Raw genomic sequence first — 19,261 nt, forward strand, 5'->3', positions numbered from 1 at the left:
TCCTCTGTATGCAGATAAGGATACTGCACTACCAGCTGCCTCCCAGAGCCCATTGCTGTCTGACCTTGGGCAAGTCACTTCTAGTTCTCTTTGGGCCTAAGGGCCCTCTCTGAGAGGGAGATCAGCTGCTCTGCCTGCATGAGGCTGACTGGAGGATAAATAGGCCTATGATAGGGCACTCTGTGGCTAATGGGGTCACTCTATGCCAGGGCTGCCCTAGCTTCCCAGACCAGTGCTCCAAGAGAAGGAGCCCCACCCAGGAGACAGACTGAGGCTTGTTGCAGTCTTAACCATCAAGCTTTAGGCACAGTTTCTGACTTTTCTCACAAACTATCTCAGTTAAAATGCCCCTTGGTCTTTCCTCATATCCCAACTGGAACAGGGCAGACAGAGAGGCCCCAGTGGACCCCCAGGCATCCTGAGCTAGTCAGAGCTTATGGAAGGATCCTATGGGAGCCAAATACCAAGTCTTAAGATCCATTTTTCCTGTGGGGTTGGACTGTACCCTCAGGCCTCTTCCACCAGTGTAGTTTCCCTGGGGAAGCCCCTTCTTTGGTGCGTCAGGTTTATTTCTGGGCTATGGAGGAGAGGTGAGGTAGAGGTCAGCTGTTAAGATAGAGGCTGGAGTATGGGGACTTAGAGGGCCCAGGAAAAGCACTGAGGAGAGGGACATTCACAGGGGAGCAGGTGAGAGAGGGGCTAGTGTATGTTCCATAACTGAGGATGTCTGGCAAAGTTCCTAGTTGAATATGTTGGCTCTCAAATGGTCTCATCTTAGCATACCTCCATGATGCCTGCCATGGTCTCACAGTGACCTTCCCAAGGTCTGGGACCAACTGGGAGGGCCCAGTTGGGTCTGAAAGCTCCACTCATTGTTCTCACCATGCCCACCTTAAACTAAGGCCATTTAGATGCCCAAACCTCTCTCTGGGCTAGTGTCCACAACACATAGTCATCCATTCCAGCCACCTAGATTGAGGACTTGCTCTTAGCTCATCACATTTTGGGGGCACATGAGAAGGAGGGATGAATAAAGCTGGAGAGGGTGGCGCATCTTCCAAAGGTCACAGCAAGAAGACAACTTTGTGCAAAGACGAGTGGGGAATCTTGGGGCGCCTGAGTGGCTCAGTCAAGTGAGTGTCTGACTCTTGATTTTGGCTCAGGTCATGATCCCAGGGTCATGGTATTGAGACCCATGTTGGGCTCTGCACTGAGTGTAGAGCCTGCTTGGGATCCTCTCTCTCTCTCTCTCTCTCTGCCCCTCCCTCCCTCTCTCCCTCCCTCTGCCCCTCTCCCTAGCTCATGCTCTCTCTCTCAAAGAAAGAGAGAGAGAGAGAGGAAGAAAGAAAGAAAGAAAGAAAGAAAGAAAGAAAGAAAGAAAGAGAAAGAAAGAAAGAAAGAAAGAAAGAAAGAAAGAAAGAAAGAAAGAAAGAAAGAAAGAAAGAAAATGTAAAAAGATGAGTGGGGAATCTCTTAACCATCCAGCCCTGCACACTTAGTTCCTTCCAAGTGTCAATCCTGTTCAGAATTCTTCCATGGCTCTCCACTCCCCTCTGGATCAAGTCCAAACTCCTCAGCCTGGCATCTGAGGACAAAATGCTGACCCTGTCTTCTCAGCACCCTGTGCTGACTTCAGCAAACAACTTTGGTCAATTGTAGTTGGCTGGTATTGCCTCTGCCCAGATTGAGAGCTGCTCAAGGGCAGTCCTCGTGTTCCCTATGGCCAGCCTCAGCATGGGAGTAGGGAACAGGCACAAAAGACTCAAATAAGCTTATTGCATGGGATATGTGGCATAGAAAGAACTTTTCTAAACTCTGACTTTCCTCCAAAGCTCCTATTTTCCCTAATGTGGAACAAAAGGGGTTGGGCTGGGCCCTGCCGGGCTAAGCTGTACCATCCCATGGCTCAGAGGCCATGGGAGAGCCTTCAGCAGTGGGGTTCAGGTCCAGGCCTATGGCAGCTGATGAAAGTAATGGCTTTTCTTAAGTCTCAGGCCTGGCCGGAATTCATAGAGGAGGAAGAAGGGGGTGAATAGCAATCCCCATAGTCCTTGTCCACCAGTCAGGAGTCCCATTGCACTGGTCCCCTTGGCCTCCTGGTTAACAGGGCCCTCAGAAGGCTGGAGGCAGGTCAGATGGCCTCTTACCATCTAAAAGAGCTTTTGAGCTGGACTGAGGAAGAGCTGGCCTGAGGAAGAGCTGATAGGGAGGCCTTGGCTGAGGAAAAGGAGTGGAGAGAGTTCAGGTTTTGGTGTGTGTGAGTGGGGTAGACCTCTGTCCCACCCTGCAGAGCTCTAAGCCATTGCTGCTTTTCTTACAAAGATGGTGACACTTTTCCTACAGTCAGTGCCTACTGATGCTCTAGCCCTTATCAATCTAGGTTAGAGTTCTGTTTTCTCCAGACCATAAGCCTTCCCAAGAAATGACCCCTTCTAAGTGTTCTACAGGTGCACAGTGGCTGGGAACACAGATGAGTAAAACAGACACACAGATGGATGCTTTGGTGAATTGTTCAAACCATGTCCAGCTTCTGTGGTCCCTTCCCAGTGGTAGGGCTGATAGGTCCAGGGTCTCCCTCTTGCATTCTCTGTGGCCTGGCTAGCTGGGTCCCTTGTTTGGAGGGCAGAGGGGCTAGGTAAAGATCCATTTTCTCAATCCAGATGATAAATAACCTGGAAAGTATGTTGGGGGGAGGTCAGGGGTGGTGATGGACAACACATCCTGAAATTGCTCATTAGGAGGGTACCACCCACACAATGCCATTGGCTCCCTCTCCTTGACCTGTTATTTTCTTCTACCCCTAATTTCACCCTCCCCCAGTACAACTCAGTAATTCATCCAAAATTCTGAATATGTTAGGTTCCTTGCTCTAAACCCTTCTATGGCTCCCTGCTTCCCTCAGGATAAAATCTAGGTACTTTGTAGTGGCCTGCAGCACTCTGCCCATTCATCTGGCCTTATCTTTGGCTTCTGCTCACTGCAGGTACTTTCTGATTTCTAAGTTTTTGGCAATCTGTTTTCTGCCTGGAACCATCTTCCTCACTTCTTGGCCATCTTTCCAATTCCTACTTAGTCCTGTGGAAGCCCTGTAACCCCAGTGGAATTATGAACCTTCTTGGAGATCCTGGCACAAGCCTAATCTCTTCACACAGTGATTATAGATTTGCTGTCCTCTCCCCCTCTCCTGAAGGGAGACTAATTTATCTTTGCTTTCCTAGGTTCAGCACAGGTATGGGTACAGAGCACTCAGCAGGAAAAGTTTTCTGCCCAATCCAAGATGAACATCTTATCTGCTCTGGACATTACCTGTCCTCCTGACTTGAGGCCTAGTTAGGCCTTCCCTAGGGCTCAGGTATCGGTCCATATATTGAAACCTTTCTGCAAAGCACTCCACTTTGCCCTCTTCTCCTTTTTGTGGGAGAGCTCCTGGGCCTTTGCACCTGCACCCAAGGCCGAGACCTAGTGCCCTGAGTTCCTACGCAACATGCTTCTATTGATACTGTGCCCTTTGGGGCCTAGAGCTAGGGAAGTAGGTCACCGCTCCTTCTCCCAATTCTCGAGCTCCCAGTCCACCCTGCCTCTTGGAGTCCTAGGTAAACAATCCAGGCTCAGCGTCCCCTGGCACAGCTTCCACCCCAGGCCCAGGAGGAGGCGTCTTGGGTCTCAAGGGAAGACAGTCTCGCTGGGGAGGAACCGAGAGCGAAAAACAGTTCTTCAGACAGTGTCACTTCCTCTCCACTAACAAACCACTCATTTTGGGTATCGGGCCCTCCTTTCACGGATGTGCACCGGGATGCTGAGGTCTCCGAGCCCGTGAGTGGTGCGAGTTAACGACGGGCTTTCTGGTTCAGTCGGCTTACAGCAACGGGCAGACTTTGCCCATGGGGCTCTGCCGAGTCCTCTAACGCGCTGGCTGTCCGCCAGGGAGTAGTTGCCCGCTAGCCGACGCGGACAAAGGCGCCGCTGCCGGGAGCGGGCCCCGCCCCGAAGGGGTGGATCTGCATCGTTGAGGAGCAGAGACTCCGGACTCCTCGCGCTGCGCAGGTCTCCTCGGACTCCGCCCCAACCGAGCTGGAAGCTCAGCGGGCCTCACCCCGGGCTCCGCCATTAGGGTTGGGGTGGCGGGATGAGAGTGTGAGTGGCGTTCACGTAATACCCCTCCGGGGCCCTGACACCTTCCCCAAACCCAGCCATTAGAGTAACATTTCAGCCGCCCTTCACCGAAGCCATAACCATATTCGACGTGAGCTCTGCCCAGTAAGGAATGGGATCTTCGATTGGCGGGTGGATTGGATTGCATTCAATCCAATAACAGAGGGCTATCTGCCTCACACGCGGGTGTAGGGCCCTGGTTTAGAAGTTGAGGAAAGGATAGCGGCCGAACTACAACTCCCAAGAGATACTGGGGTTATCCAGCTCTCCTTATGCACGTGACTTCCTTCTCCCGGAGAGGGAATCACGCGGTAGGCCGTTGATGGGGCGGAGCCATTGGGCTAGCAGGGGCGCTAGTGGCCTATGCGCAGCACGCTCTGATGGGCGCGCGGTAGGGGGCGGGGTTAGTCGTGCAGCCCTGCGCGGCAGCGCGCTGGCTGAGGCTGCTGTTGGGGGGCGGGGAATATCAGCTAAGGCGACCGTGGCGGCTTAGGCACCAGCGACGGGTTGTGACGGCGGCTCCTGGTGCGGCTCGGCGCGTGGCCAGCTCTCAAGTTCGGAACGGAACGCTCGGTGTCACGGTCCCTGCGCGGAAACTTTGCCGCGGAGCCGCGACCTCCTGGCCCGAGCGGCCGGGCATGAAGCGGCGCTGAGGAGCTGCCGCCGCCGCTGCCGCCGCCTCCGTCGCCGCCGCCGCCAGAGGAGGAGCCGCAGCACCCTGGGCCACGCCGATGACTACTGCAAACTGTGGCGCCCACGACGAGCTCGACTTCAAACTCGTCTTTGGCGAGGACGGGGCGCCGGCGCCGCCGTCCTCGGGCTCGCGGCCTGCAGGTGGGTGCCGGGCGGGGCGGGACCGAAAAGCGTCTCCTCTCCTTGTTCGCAAGAGCTCGCCGCTTCCCTGGTGGCTTGGTTGTCTGGGGCTTAGTAATATCGTGTGTGTGTGTGTGTGTGCGCGCGCGCGCGCGCGATGAGCGAAGAGCGGATTTGTGTGTGTGGGTGTGGGTGTTAGTGTGTGTTTGTGCTTGCGGTGAATGAAGAGCAGATTTAAATCGCTTGAAGAGTTGTGTGGGTCGCAGCGACGTGGAAGTGGTCGCGGGCTTGGCTGGATGCGAACTAGTGGGGAACTCGACTCCGGGACTCCTATGGCCAGTGGACGCCTGCGGTTTGGAGGCTGAGGGTCGGGGCCGCTGCCCAAGTGGTGTCTGCTTGTCGTTGCTTTGCCAGCGTGGTGCGGAGAAAAAGCTGACCCTGTGAAGTGTAAGCGCACTTAACTTTTCAGCTTTTTTAATATTTTTTGTTTTAAAGATGCACATTCTTGAGGTGTAGGAGTTCTCTGAAATTCGTGCACATGTCTGTTTAAATATGCTTTCTTAGAGTAATGCCATCGTGTTAACACTTGGGCAAGTTTATGGCCCACATTTAATTCGAAGTGTAACTATAACGGGTCTTTTCTGAAAACTACATTTCTTGAGCAGAGTGTTTTGAAAGATTAAGAAAAGTGGGGTGCCCTGTTCATAATTCTAGAAAGTTCTGGGAGTCAGTTTTTATTTTAATTAAAAGCCCACCTCAGAAGATGTTTTAAAGGAGGTCGTGAATTGGGAAGGTTGAACACCGTAATGCTTGGAGGTCAGACCAATCAGGAAATAGAAACAGGATGGCTGGGGACTTAGAGCTCTCCTGTGACCTGGTTTGGAATACTGTGGTTCATTAAGTTCAGTTTCCCTATTTCATATGTAGACGAACTTCAAAAGAGATGGATAGGATTAATCCTTATTCTTTCTGGGTATTAGTTGAGTTACTTCATGATCATATTGATGTTCAGTAGACTGTTCAGTTGAGTTGCAATGAAAAACATGCCTAAACGTGAGGCTTAAGGATTCTCTGGACGGTATTGTCTTATTAGTCCTTTTAGTCTTCATATGTTGTCTTTTTAGCATAATTATTTCAGCAAAATACATTTATTTCAATTCCACTGACATTACTTGAGCACCTTGTATGTTGAAGATACTGTTAGGCACTTTGTAGTGTTATGATGGGTGCAAAAAAGGACTGAAGGGCCCTCAAGGAGCTTGGGAAATGGGAGAGGGACATATAACCCAAGTAATTCTGCTTCCAGGCAGACTGAATGGTGGTGTGTGTTATAACATAGGCACAAATGGGAAAGTGACATGTGTGGAGAGTAGTGGCACTGAATTATGTGTTTAGGTTATTGAGATTTAACAAAGTAAAAACAACTTGTTTTAATGAGTATTTTTATTATAAGAAAATAAATAGTTGATGTCTGCAAACTTTTACTGAGGACAAATGTGATTAGAGCATGCTGTAAAGCAAATTCATGATCAATAAAGTAGTATTCTCATGTAAGTAGGAATTGTATGTACATCCAAAGTATTGGACAGCATTTAAAGCTATGAAAACAGCTTTTTAAGAGATTATTTTTGCCATGAAACTCTCCAAACCATTTTGGTATTAAAATAGGTCTAGTAGGTGTTAAGGTTTGAAACTTGACTTGTAACTGAAATTCCCAAATTTAAACTTGAATAGTTTCATTTGACAAAAAGTCCACTTTAAAATATTATGGCAGCTGTTTTTAAGTGTTCTTTCTTCTTCAAATTAAGATGAAATATACATGACATAACCATTTTAAAGTGAGCAATTCAGTGACATTTAGTGCATTGACAGTGTTGTGCAACCACTTCTATCAGGTTCCAAAACATTTCCATCACTCCTGAAGGAAATCCCAAACCTATTTAAGTAGTTGCTCCTCATTCTCCCTTGTCCCTTCCTAGTCCTGGCTTCCCAGTCCCTAATATGGGATTTGTTTGTATGGATTTACCAATTCTGGATATTTCATGCAAATGGAATCATACAAATGTGGGCTTTTGTGTCTGGCTTCTTTCACTTAGCGTGGTATTTCATGGGTCATGCATGTTGTAGAATACAGCAGTACTTCATTCCTTTTTATGGCTGAATATTTTATATATACCTCATTTTATCCATTCATCCATTGATGGGCATTTGGGCTGTTTCTATCCTTCGGTTATCTTGACTAGTGCTGCTTTGAACACGTAGCAGCTAAGTTAAAAATTCTGCTGGGCAGGATGTTTTGTATATTCAAAACTACTTGTTTGCAAAATTAGTTTTCATTTTATTTTATTTTTTAAAATTTATTCTTAAAAATTTTTTTTTAATCTTTATTTATTTTTGAGAGAGAGACAGCGTGTGAGCAGGGGAGGAGCAGAGAGAGAGGGAGACACAGAATCTGAAGCAGGCTCCAGGCTCTGAGCTGTCAGTAGTTCGCGAGTCCGTGCCCTGAGTCAGACTCTGTGCTGACAGCTCAGAGCCTGACTCAGGGCTCGGACTCACGAACTGTGAGATCATGACCTGAGCTGAAGTCGGACATTCAACCGATTGAGCCACCCAGGCGCCCCCAAATTTATTCTTAATTTACTTATTTATCTTTAGAAAGGGGTAGGGTAGCGGGAGAGAGAGAGAGAGGGAGGGAGAATCCCAAGCAGGCTCCACACTATTAGCGTGGAGCCTGACACGAAACTCGAACTCTTGAACCAGGAGATCATGACCTGAGCTGAAATCAAGAGTCATTTGCTTAACCAACTGAGCCATCCAGGAGCCCCACGTTTTCATTTTAATAAGCATAATTAGAGTGTGTAGTTTGAAGGAACTAAGTGGATTAACTGACATGCTTTTAGGATGATAATATGCAGTACTGTGGGCCATGAGAATAAAATTGCTTGGTAGAATTCAGATCAATGTTGGGTTATATCAGTGTGTTTACTTGTTTTTGGATTCTTTTCCTCACTGGATTGAAAGTTCCATGAAGGCAGGGATAGTGTCTGTATCTTGTTCATAGTTATATGATTGGTGCCTAGCACAGTGCCTTTATCATAAGAGTGGGCACCCAGTATTTGTTGAATTAATAAATACTCCTTCTTAAGTTTTGAGTCATTGCTCACTTTTTTTTTTTGTGGTAGAGGAAGTTAATGAGACTTGTTTCAATTCTTTGGCTTTTATCAGTCAGTTCCATAAGACAGTAGATCTTGGTAATTTTGGCAGCAGGTTTTCCATCTGTCTGAGGGTGTAAGAGTCCTTGTATCACCTCTAACTTTCCATACAGAAGACTTTTGAAAAATATTTGGTGGAGAGGATAATGGACGGGAACTGAGGACAAGCTAAGGGACCGAATTAGTAAATGTCCTAAGAGCAAGCTTATTAAAAGTACACATTAGATGATTTGATACTTGATAATGTTGGATACATTTATGATTGACTTTTTAAAAAAAAATGCTTGTTTAGTTTTGAGAGAGAGAGCAAGGGGGTAGGGGCAGAGAGAGAGAGAAGAGAGAGAGAGCAGAGAGAGAGAGAAGAGAGAGATTAAGACCCTGGAGTCCTTAGCCTTTTTCTTTCTCTCTCTCTCTCTCTCTCTTTTTTAATATGAGGTCAGTGCTAGTTTTAATTTTTCAGTTAAAAATGAATCAGAGGCGCCTGGGTGGCTCAGATGGTAAGCATCCAACTTCGACTCAGGTCATGATCTCAACATTTCCAAGTTTGAGCCTTACATCAGGTTCTGTGCTGACAGGTGAACCTGGACCCTGCTTTGGATTCTTGTCTCCCTCTCTCTCTGCCCCTCCCCTGCTTGTGCTCTGTCTCTGTCTCTCTCAAAAATAAACATTAATATATATATATGTATATATATATATATGTATATATATATATATATACATATATATATAAATGAATCTAACTATTTTAAGTTTTTTCTTAATAACCTAGCTTCAAAATGAAGACATACTTCAATAGTAAATAGAGAATTTTAAATTGATAAGTGTTTCATGTATTTCACTAGCATTATTTGCCATTATAAAGGGCAGCCTCTCATGCTTTATGTATTTATTTATTTATTATTTGTATATCTCTAATTTAGTTTGATGTCATAATTTTTCACATTCAAAGTTTCACTCTCAGGGTTTGGTTCGTTGTTAAATACTGACTCTCTAGTCCTGAATGAGAGTCACTGGGAGGAGTGTGTGCTGTATACTGACTGCATAATATCTTTCCTAATGTTGCTTTTTTAAGAGGGAGAAATATCGTGGATACAATATGTATTTTTATAAGAAATTTGCTTTAGGATAGGAAGTGTAATTTCATCAGATAGCACTTCAGTACACAACTTTTTCCCATATAAAGTTGAGGAACTTTTCCTAGATGATTGTCATAGTCTTTTATTTATTTTTTTTAATGTCTATTTTTGAGAGAGACAGAGCATGAGTGGGGGAGGGGTAGAGAGAGAGGGAGACAGAATCTGAAGCAGGCTCCAGGCTCTGAGCTGTCAGCACAGAGCCCAGTGCGGGGTTTGAACTCTGGAACTGCAAGATCGTGACCTGAAGTCGGACACTTAATCTACTGAGCCACCCAGGTGCCCCTATTGATAATTTTTAAAGTGTTTGTTTTATCCATGTTAAATGAGATGATGTATTTAAAGCTCTTAGCACAGTTCTTGGTCCAGTAGTACTCATTAAGTGCTGGTAGTTAACATTTCTTAACACACACACACACACACACACACACACACACCCTGATGATAGGTTATTTTTTATTTCCTCTTCTTCCCTAGACCCTTTTCCCTATGCTAAACTAAAACACTGAGAGAGAATAGGGGCAGATAGGAGATCCAGTTATTTAAACCTTACTTAGGTAAGTTGAAATATTTGTCATAGACTTTTGTATTTTATCTTTTATTCTTTTTGTTAACCTCATTTGTCATATCTTACTAAATAAAAGTGCTGAAGGTCACTAGCTTTTATATTTTTCTAGTGTCTTGAATCAAATTGTTACTCAGTATGGTGTGAAAGTTGGTAGATTTGCTACCCATACTAAGTATAATTGGATATTTAAATCAGTATGAAAAAAGGGAAGTTACTTCTCTGGTTTCCTGTAGAAATTTAATGGTATGTTTGTATAGCACGTTAGGTAGTGTATAGAGGAGATGTTTACTGGTGAGCCTTACTTTCATACCATAGGTCAGCTTTTTCTTTGGTCTTGAATGTAAGTGAGAATATGTATTTGGTGATTGCATCACTGATAAACATTTCAGCATTTCAGTTGGAAGAATAACTTAATATTCTGTTTGACACTTTCCCTGATAAGGGTAGATGTTCCTGGGGGCATTAGCAGAATTTTGTGATGGAGGTTAATGAATAAATGTAGTTGAGTGAATATGGGGAAAATTGAAGAAAAAAAATTTCAATGTCACATGTTGTGTTGAAACTTCAAAAATGGAAGAGCATTGCTATACCTGCACTTTGTTAGGTTTTCCGTTTGCCAATACAAAAGGGATATTTTGGAATATATTCTAAACTATTCGTAGAGGTAATACTGTAGTAGTTATATTACCTAATATAACAATTGAGTATTACATACATGGTCAAGAAATTGTAGGAGTTTTGTAAGGCCTGTATCTTAGGCATTTAAAGTCATTTAAGTTATTAATTTAGCGTAAGTTGTAGAATCAACTTACTATTATGACTTGCCTTTTCTGGGGCAACCAGTAAACTTTGCCAGTAATTGTATATATTTTTATTGAGGGCAAATCCCAAGTCCTGCTTTTGAGTTTTGCTCTTTATTTACTTTTTCAATGAGATGTGATCACAAGGACATTTCAGAGAAAATAATAAAATACTGATATATAAAAATGGATACCTAGTAAGAGAAAATATGCAGTTGTGTTACTGATGATGAAGTTTAATGCATCCTTTACTTTCCTTATTAGTATTGAGTAGTTGGTGATGGTAATAATGATGGTAGATGATGATGGTGATGTTTTATTTTAAATAAGAGGTGGGGTTGAGGAAGCCATAATACTGTGAAGTCAGTCGCATTACTCTTAAGAGATAGGAAACCTGAGTAGGTTGAGTCACATTTGATAGTAAGCTGTAGTTTGCTCACAGCAGTAACATAAATAAGGGAGGTGTTGTCTAAAGCTGTCCTGGTGGGTCAGGGGAGTAGACACAACCGAGTTGGCAGTAAGCCTGGCTTCTAAAACAAAATCCAAGTCATCAAATTTGCCCAGGCATGCCATCTGAGGTTCAAGTAACAGTGGAATTTAAGAGGAGTGAGTTTGTTCTTGGAGGCTTAGCAGAGTCACAAACAGGAGTAAGCTTTTTAAAGAGCCATACGTTTAACTTTAAACATAGTGTGAATCTGCATATATTTTAGCATTTCTGGTAGTATTTATATAATTGTATTGCATGACTCTCACCTGCTTGGTACACTTTAGAAGAGAAGAACAATTGGACCTGAAAGATTTAAGTAGTGTGGTTTAGGGGCACGTGGGTGGCTCAGTCGGTTAAGCTTCTGACTCTTGGTTTTGGCTCAGGTTATGATCTCATGCTTTGTGAGTTCGAGCCCCATATCGTGCTCTGTGCTGACAGTGCAGAGGCTGCTTGTAATTCTCTCTCTCCCTCTCTTTCCCTGCCCCTCCCACACTTGCTCTCTTTCTCTCTCTCAAAATAAATAAACTTAAAAAAAAAAAAAACCTAAAAAGAAACAAATAAATAAGTAAATAGTGTTGGCTATGAACTTTCTTTGAATTGCTAGCTGAAATTTAATCATTGGGACAGTTCTGGTTATCATGTTGGTATTCCTGTGTGTAAGGGAACTACATGTCTGTGAAAGCTAGAAAATCCCAGGTACACCGGAGAAGTAACTTTGAAGCCCCATTTAACCCCAAAATGTAAAGTTTCAGTATGTCTTACATTACAAAAGCAGGTGAGAGTTTAAATTTTTTAAAATGTTTTATTTATTTATTAAAAAAATTTTTTTTTAATGTCTTTTATTTATTTTTGAGACAGAGAGAGATAGAGCATGAACGGGGGAGGGGCAGAGAGAGAGGGAGACACAGAATCGGAAGCAGGCTCCAGGCTCTGAGCCATCAGCCCAGAGCCCGACATGGGGCTCGAACTCACGGACCACAAGATCGTGACCTGAGCTGAAGTCGGACGCTTAACCGACTGAGCCACCCAGGCGCCCCTAAAATGTCTTAAATAACTGTTTTTAGTATTTTAAAATAATATTTATAGTTCTGAATTTTGTGTTAAATTTTTATCATCTTTGCTGTTTATTTTAATTAGAAATTAGGATTGTATGAGCTTTGAGATTAATATTAATAACTTCTGGTGATGTTAATTTATATCATTGAAAAATACTTCTTTTTAAATGTTTATTTATTTTTTATAATGTTTATTTATTTTGAGAGGGGGAGGGGCAGAGAGAGGGAGAGAGAGAGAATCCCAAGCAGGCTCAAGGCTATCAGTGTAGAGTCCAACTCGGGGCTTGATATCACTAACCATGACATCATGATCTGAGCCAAATCAAGAGTTGGATGCTTAACTGACGAGCCACCCATGCGCCCCTGAAAAATATTTCTGAAAGCATTTTTTCCTATCAAGGTAATCGTTGGCCAGAACACTTTAATGGACAGTTTGTGAGTTGTACTTAAATGTAAATATTTTTTGGTATTGCTTTGAAGTAAAAAAGGTTGTTAAATAAAAATGACAGGAAAAAAATGACATTCAAAAGTTGTGTTGAAGCTAGCTAGGGGTGCCTGGCTGGCTCAGTCAGAAGAGCATTTGACTCTTGACCTTGGGGTTGTGAGTCTGAGCCCCATGTTGGGTGTAGAGATTACCTAAAAAATCTAATAAACTTAAAAAATTGTTGAAGCTAGATGATGGGTATATGGGAGTTTGTTGTAATAGTCTTTGTATTTTTGTGTATGTTTTTAAATTTCCATGATAGAACGTTTAAAAAATGGCATTCAGAAACTCTTCAAGTTTTTAAAGTTCTAGGTTAGGATAGTAAAAAAAAAAAAAAAAAAAAAATTTCTTTTTTTTTTAGTTTATTTTGAGAGAGAGAGATACACGTGCACAAGCGGGTGAAGGGCAGAAAGAAGGAGAGAAAGAATCCCAAGCAGACTCTGTGCCATCAACACAGCCCGATGTGGGGCTTGAACTCACGTACGGTGAGATCATGACTTGAGCCTAGATCAAGATCAAGGGTTGGACACTTCACTGACTGTGCCCTCCAGGCACCCCAGGAAAAGTGTTTTAAAATAGCATTGTGAAGTTAGTGAGATTTGGTGTTGCGTGTAATTTTTTAAAAAACTGGTTTAACAAATAAATAGGATAAAAATTAGTTGTGGTATATCTGATTTACAAAACTTATTTCACTCTTTAATTAGTAGTAGAATGGTGAAGTGAGTTAGTATACATAAATAGGAGGTGAATGGATCTTATGATATGCTTTTAAATAGGTACTTTTTGGGGCGCCTGGGTGGCTCAGTCGGTTAAGCGGCTGACTTCGGCTCAGGTCATGATCTCGCGGTCCGTGAGTTCGAGCCCCGCGTCGGGCTCTGTGCTGACTGCTCAGAGCCTGGAGCCTGTTTCGGATTCTGTGTCTCCTTCTCTCTCTGACCCTCCCCCGTTCATGCTCGCTCTCTCTCTGTCTCAAAAATAAATAAACGTTAAAAAAATTTTTTTTTTAAATAGGTATTTTTTAATTTTTAAAATGTTTTCTAACTGTGGGCTCAGAATAATTCACTTATTGTTTGGTAATTTAAGGGCCTGAAATTGTTTTTTAAAATGTTAATGTTTGATCATATTGCTTGTATCTATCAGTCTAATATTTATTAAGTACTGTCACTTTCCTTGAACTTTTAGATTTATGATGAAATTAAACTACTGAACTTGGTCTTAATTTTAAGACTAGATTTTTAAGTTTATTATATAATTGATAGAGATTAACTCACAAAAATAATTGACATATAAAATCTTCTGATTTGTGAACATTTCAGAGCAAACAGGATCCGAAATTTATGTCTTACATCTTGCCATTTGTGAGATCATATTGGATACTAAAGGAATAGAAGTAATAAACTTGTCCTTTATAAAAGAAAACCCTTTGGGGAAAATAAAGTTTCATCTAAATGCTACTTTTTCATTTTTTATTGCAACATAAGAGTTTCAAAGAAGCTTGATATTTTTCTATTAAATTCTTTATAGTTTTCATCTCCTTTCAGTAGAGGCTGTTCAATAAAAATGACGTTTGGATTCATGAAATTTTCTCTTCATATTTTATTCCTCCAAAATCTGTTTTGAAAGTCGCAGCTAAGGGCATCTTTGATTCCTGCTCCTTGCTTGCATCTATAACCTGCTTCCACACTGGTCTTTTTCATTATGCTCTACCTGTTTTATATCCCTCACTCTGTATGTTAATAACAAGTTTGTCATCTTTAATTTTATTCATCTCTTTTAAGTCCCAGTGTGAAATCTTTCCCTGAACCCATTTATCTGAATTGCCTCTGCCATCCATGTGCCTTTCTCTTTTGAGTCACTCTAAAAATATTATTTTGAGGTAGTGCTGAGCTAGGTCTAAGTTCTAGATTCCTGTTTGTTGCTGGTTGTGTGACACTGCTTAAAAAGCACAGGATAGTTTTAGTCTAATTCAGTCCTTTCGTTTTATAAGAGAGGAAACTGAGGTTTAAGTTTACTTGTCCAGGGTTATTTAAACAGTTTCTAAAAGGAAGATCTGAGGACCTGACTCCTATTCCTTCATTCTTGTCTAGTAAATTGCTTGATTTCTGCTTGAAAATTATAGAGTTGTTTTTGCACGGCTTATAATTTTGATCATTTTGGTAACTGTTCCTATTTTGTTAGTGTTCTATTAGGTAAGTACTTAATTTAATTGAGTACCTGTTGTATGCAAGATATTTTTATGTACATTATTTCTAAGTCTTAGGATAATCTGAAGAGGTGTGTGTTACTTCCGTTTTATACCTGAGGAAACAGAAATGCCAGATTTGAGCATTAAGAGAGTGGAAGATTTGGCATTTGAACCCTTTTTTTTCTCCCTCCTCCCCCCCCCCCCCCCCCGCCCCTCCCTCGGCTCTTTCTCCTATGCCTCTCACCTCTCAGAGCTGAAGTACAGAAATAGTCAGTTTTTCATTTGATGAAACCAAGACTCATGGTGAAACAGGGCTTACAAGTTACATATGTGTTCTTGTGACTAGATTTTCTGCTTTTGGCTCAGAATGGCTGCTTGAGAGATGATGCTTCTACTCCTGCCTGCTCTAGAAAAATGGTATAGCATTACAGCCAGATCAATAGAAGGTACTGCACAGCTAACTGTGCTAGGCCCAAATTTAGCCGTTAGGCCTCTTTTCTTTGCTTCCTTGCAGACCTGGAGGTCAAGAGGTCATGTTGTTCTAGGTTTTCAAGTAATGAGGATTTGGCCTTTCTCTTTGGCAACTCCCTCCCGTGTTGTCCTGATTAGGGTCTGATTTGTGACCTTTGCAGGCTATTTTGCGCTTATGATTTAAAATGTAAAGCATTTTTCGATTAGTCATCAGAATTGCTCTAAACTGAAATGAGGGAAAAGTTCAGAATTTAAAAAATGTGAAATTACTAGTTAGGGCAGTTTTTTTTGTTGTTGCTTTAAAAATTAAAAAAAAATTTTTTTTTAACATTTATTTTTGAGGAAAGAGAGAGAGAGAGACAGAGCGTGAGCGGGGGAGGGGCAGAGAGAGAGGGAGACACAGACTGCGAAGCAGGCTCCTGGCCCGGAGCTGTCAGCACAGAGCCCTACATGGGGCTCAAACCCACTGACGGTGAGATCATGACCTGAACTGAAGTCAGACAGATGCTTAACCGACGGAGCCACCCAGGTGCCCCAGGGCAGTTTTTTTTTGGTTGTTTGTTTTAAGTTTGAATTTTGCTTTCATGTGTTCCAAAAGATATGTACATACTATTTTTTTTTTTTTTTGGTTGAATTTAGAACCTAAATAAAAACTGATGTACCTTCTATAGCCACTAACACTGATTCACATTTTTTTCCTTGATATTTTGGTCAGTTTGCCATCTGTCACTTACTCTTATCTCTCAGGATCAGCACTGCCTTTTGGGCTTGTTTTTGTCTACTACCTGTTTGTTTTTACACGCATCCAATTGTCTCTGAGCTTTACCAGAACTCTACTTTTCAGAGCAAAGGCAAGAAAGCCTTTTTGTTACATTACTTAGTAAATGTTGACTGATCACTGTTTTGAAACTTTGTTGACTTTTATAATTTGATCACTATTTGAAAGAAATAGTAATACTTTAAATACTAGTTTACATATAAACAAAATATATTTGGTAGGGGAAACAGACATAAACCCGTGGAATCTTTCTAAGAGCGAGGAAGGACTGTTCCAGAAGCCTACAGCAAACTTAACCTCTCATTTCATTGACCAAAATTGGGTTACATTCCCTTTCCTAAATTAGTCACTGGTAAAGACCGAGAGAATTATTCTTAGCCAACCAGGCCCATCCCTTGGCCTGGTTGACTTCCCCTGAAGCGCAGGGTACATGAGAGAGGAGTGGATGCATGGAAGAACAGATATTAAGGAGGAAGGGGAAAATGGAGGGGGAAGGGAGGATCAACCAAAAGAATACTCTGCACTTTGTTAGCAGTTGAAGAACTTTATTATTATTATTTTAAATGTTTATTTTTGAGAGAGAGAGAGAGAGAGAGAATGACCAAGCACAAGCAGGGGAAGGGCAGAGAGAGAGAGAGCGAGCGGGGGAACAGAATCCAAAGCAGGTGCCAGGCTTTGATCTGTCAGCACAGAGCCTAATGCGGGGCTTGAACCCACTAACGGTGAGACCATGACCTGAGCCGAAGTCGGATGCTCAACTGACTAAGCCACCCAGGTGCCCCTAGCAGTTGAAGAACTTTAAAATGTAAATGCAACTTTTACTGTGCAGTTACTTTTTCTGGCACATGCTTTTTTTCTTGCTTTGTCACAGTTCTTGGGGTGGACATGGAAACTCCTATAAATGCAGAGAAAGAATGAGTTATGGCTAGTAGGTTTTGGTGGCTTGGTGTCTGATAAGTGGGATATGTGGGACAGCAAATTCATGTTCCTTCTGTTCAAGTGGAATTGGGTGGCTGTGCGGACATACAGAAGCATAAAGACAGTCACCTAGTTAAACCAATCCTGATTTTTCAAAATTGCATAGGTTAAATGTTTTATTTCACTCTTTGTCTTTAAGACTAGTCTGAAAGGAACCTAGCATTTGTTAAGTGGTAAAATAGAAGGATGTGCACTGGGAAGAGAAAGTAGAAACCAGACAGGAACATTATATAAGATTTTAGAGTAACTGAGAGGGAGGGGACCTTAAAACCATTAGCTGAGTAAATGTACAAAATCATTCAATCTTTTAACGAAATTTATTATATCAATATTATGTTTGAATATGGTTCAGTTTATTGGAGCAGACATGTAAATGAACACAACAATATCTATATAATACAGGTACAGAGAAGGTCCTCTAAAAGCATAAATGAGAAAGAGCTTAACTTTGAGAGGTCAGTGAAGAGGTTACATTGAGCTGAATCCAGTAGAATGAGTTTTATAGATAGATAAAGGAGGCAAGTATATTTCAGGTTCATTGATGACCAGATCCAGAGACCCAAGTTAGAGAGAGAGTCCTTTAATTTGGAAAGGTTGAAGATCAGTCTATAGTATCCAGATTTGGTCTGAGAAGGAGAGCCTTGTATGCCATAATGAAGAGTTTGGATATGAGAATGAAGATAGCAGGGAGCCACTGAAGGATTTGAAACTGGGTAGGAATGCCAAATCTGTGGCTTAGATCACTGGGCTACACTGGATCATGGATTAAGGCAGGAATCAAGGGAGTGGGGTGGGTGGGGGCAGCAAATGTATCTGAGAAATAGTTAAGGGCAAGGGAGTAGAGATGGCAAGGTGGAAATAAAACTGAAATAGATTTAGGGGAAATAAATCAATAGGACCTGGTATCCATTGAATAAGGAGAGGAAGGAAGCTAGATTATTTCTGCTTTTCTAGTTCAGGTCAGTTGTGGTAGGGAAAGAAGCAGATTTGGAGGTGGAGAGAGGGAAAGGTGATTCCATTTAATAAAATGTGCTAGGCATTATGAAAAGTCTGTGAGGCTTATATACCATTTTACCTGGGTGATAAATGGTGGAGAAGAGACTAGACAAAGTAAAAAGGGGGTTTGGGCTTCCGGGCGTGGTGGTGTTAGTTGAGGGAAGGCGATTGGGAAATGTATGATAAATAAGGGTTGTTTAGTAAGATTTGTTAAGCAGATAAGAGTGCTTCTCTTCCTGGTACTGAAGAGGAGGAACACTTACAAATGGAAATTTATATCACCTTGGTGAAGGAAAATTTATGCCCTGCGTTTAGGCAGAAAGGGAGAGGGCAGAGTTGTTCCTGTGCTTGGTGTTTTTTAATTGCCTTCAGCTCAAATAATCCTTACGCCAAAGTGACGTATTTGGGGTGGTATATTCTGATCTCCTGTAATACTTATTTAAAGTGTACAGTCTGATAAGTTTTGACACGTGTATCTATGAAACTTTTCCCACATTCAAGATAGTGAATATATCCATTACCCCCAAAAGTTTCCTTGTGTCCCACTAGTGGTCATTCCCTCCCACTCACCTTTCCTCTTTACCCAGATAACCACTGCAGTCACTATAGAAAACATGTAAATGAAATCATGGAGTATGTACTTTTTTTCTTGGTCTGACTTCTTTTATTGGGCATTGTTATTTTGAGATTCTTTCATATTAAAGAGTATATCAGGTCATTTTTATTGGAAAGTAGTTCCATTGTATGTGCATATACCACAGTTGTTTATCCATTCACCTCTTGATGTACTTTTGGATTGTTTCCAGCTATTGGCTATTACAAATAAAGCTGCTGTGAACATTCATGTATAAGTATTTATGTGAACACATATTTCCTTTACTCTTGGATAAATACTTAGGAACAGAATGGTTGGATCGTATGATAGGTGTAAGTTTAACTTTATGAGAAACTGTCAAACTGTTTCCACTTCAAAAGTGGATGTATCATTTTACATTCCTGTTAGTGGAAATGTACATTTGTACATCCTCACCAGCACTTGGTATTGTCAGTCGTTTTAATTTTAGGCATTCTAATAGGTATGTAGTAGTATCTCCTTGTGGTTTTATTTTATATTTTCCTAAGGACTACTGCTGTTGAGCATCTTTTTAT

General features: G+C 42.1%; 1 protein-coding gene across 4 annotated transcripts in view; it reads left to right on the forward strand.

The window, feature by feature from the left end:
* Positions 1-4,026: 4,026 nt before the first annotated feature.
* NFATC3 (nuclear factor of activated T cells 3) overlaps positions 4,027-19,261 on the forward strand; it is a 136,792-nt gene continuing 121,557 nt past the window's right edge. For 2 of the 4 annotated variants that reach the window (XM_042969389.1, XM_042969391.1), the window contains exon 1: positions 4,591-4,986. In XM_042969389.1, coding sequence (XP_042825323.1) covers positions 4,884-4,986 — 103 coding nt within the window. In that variant the 5' untranslated portion in view covers positions 4,591-4,883. Of the gene's footprint in view, positions 4,135-4,585; positions 4,987-19,261 lie in introns of those variants that run through there. The other 2 variants (XM_042969390.1, XM_042969392.1) reach the window with 2 other exon arrangements.

The sequence above is a fragment of the Panthera tigris genome, chromosome E2 (genome assembly GCF_018350195.1).
Source record: "Panthera tigris isolate Pti1 chromosome E2, P.tigris_Pti1_mat1.1, whole genome shotgun sequence".
Classification (NCBI taxonomy): domain Eukaryota; kingdom Metazoa; phylum Chordata; class Mammalia; order Carnivora; family Felidae; genus Panthera; species Panthera tigris.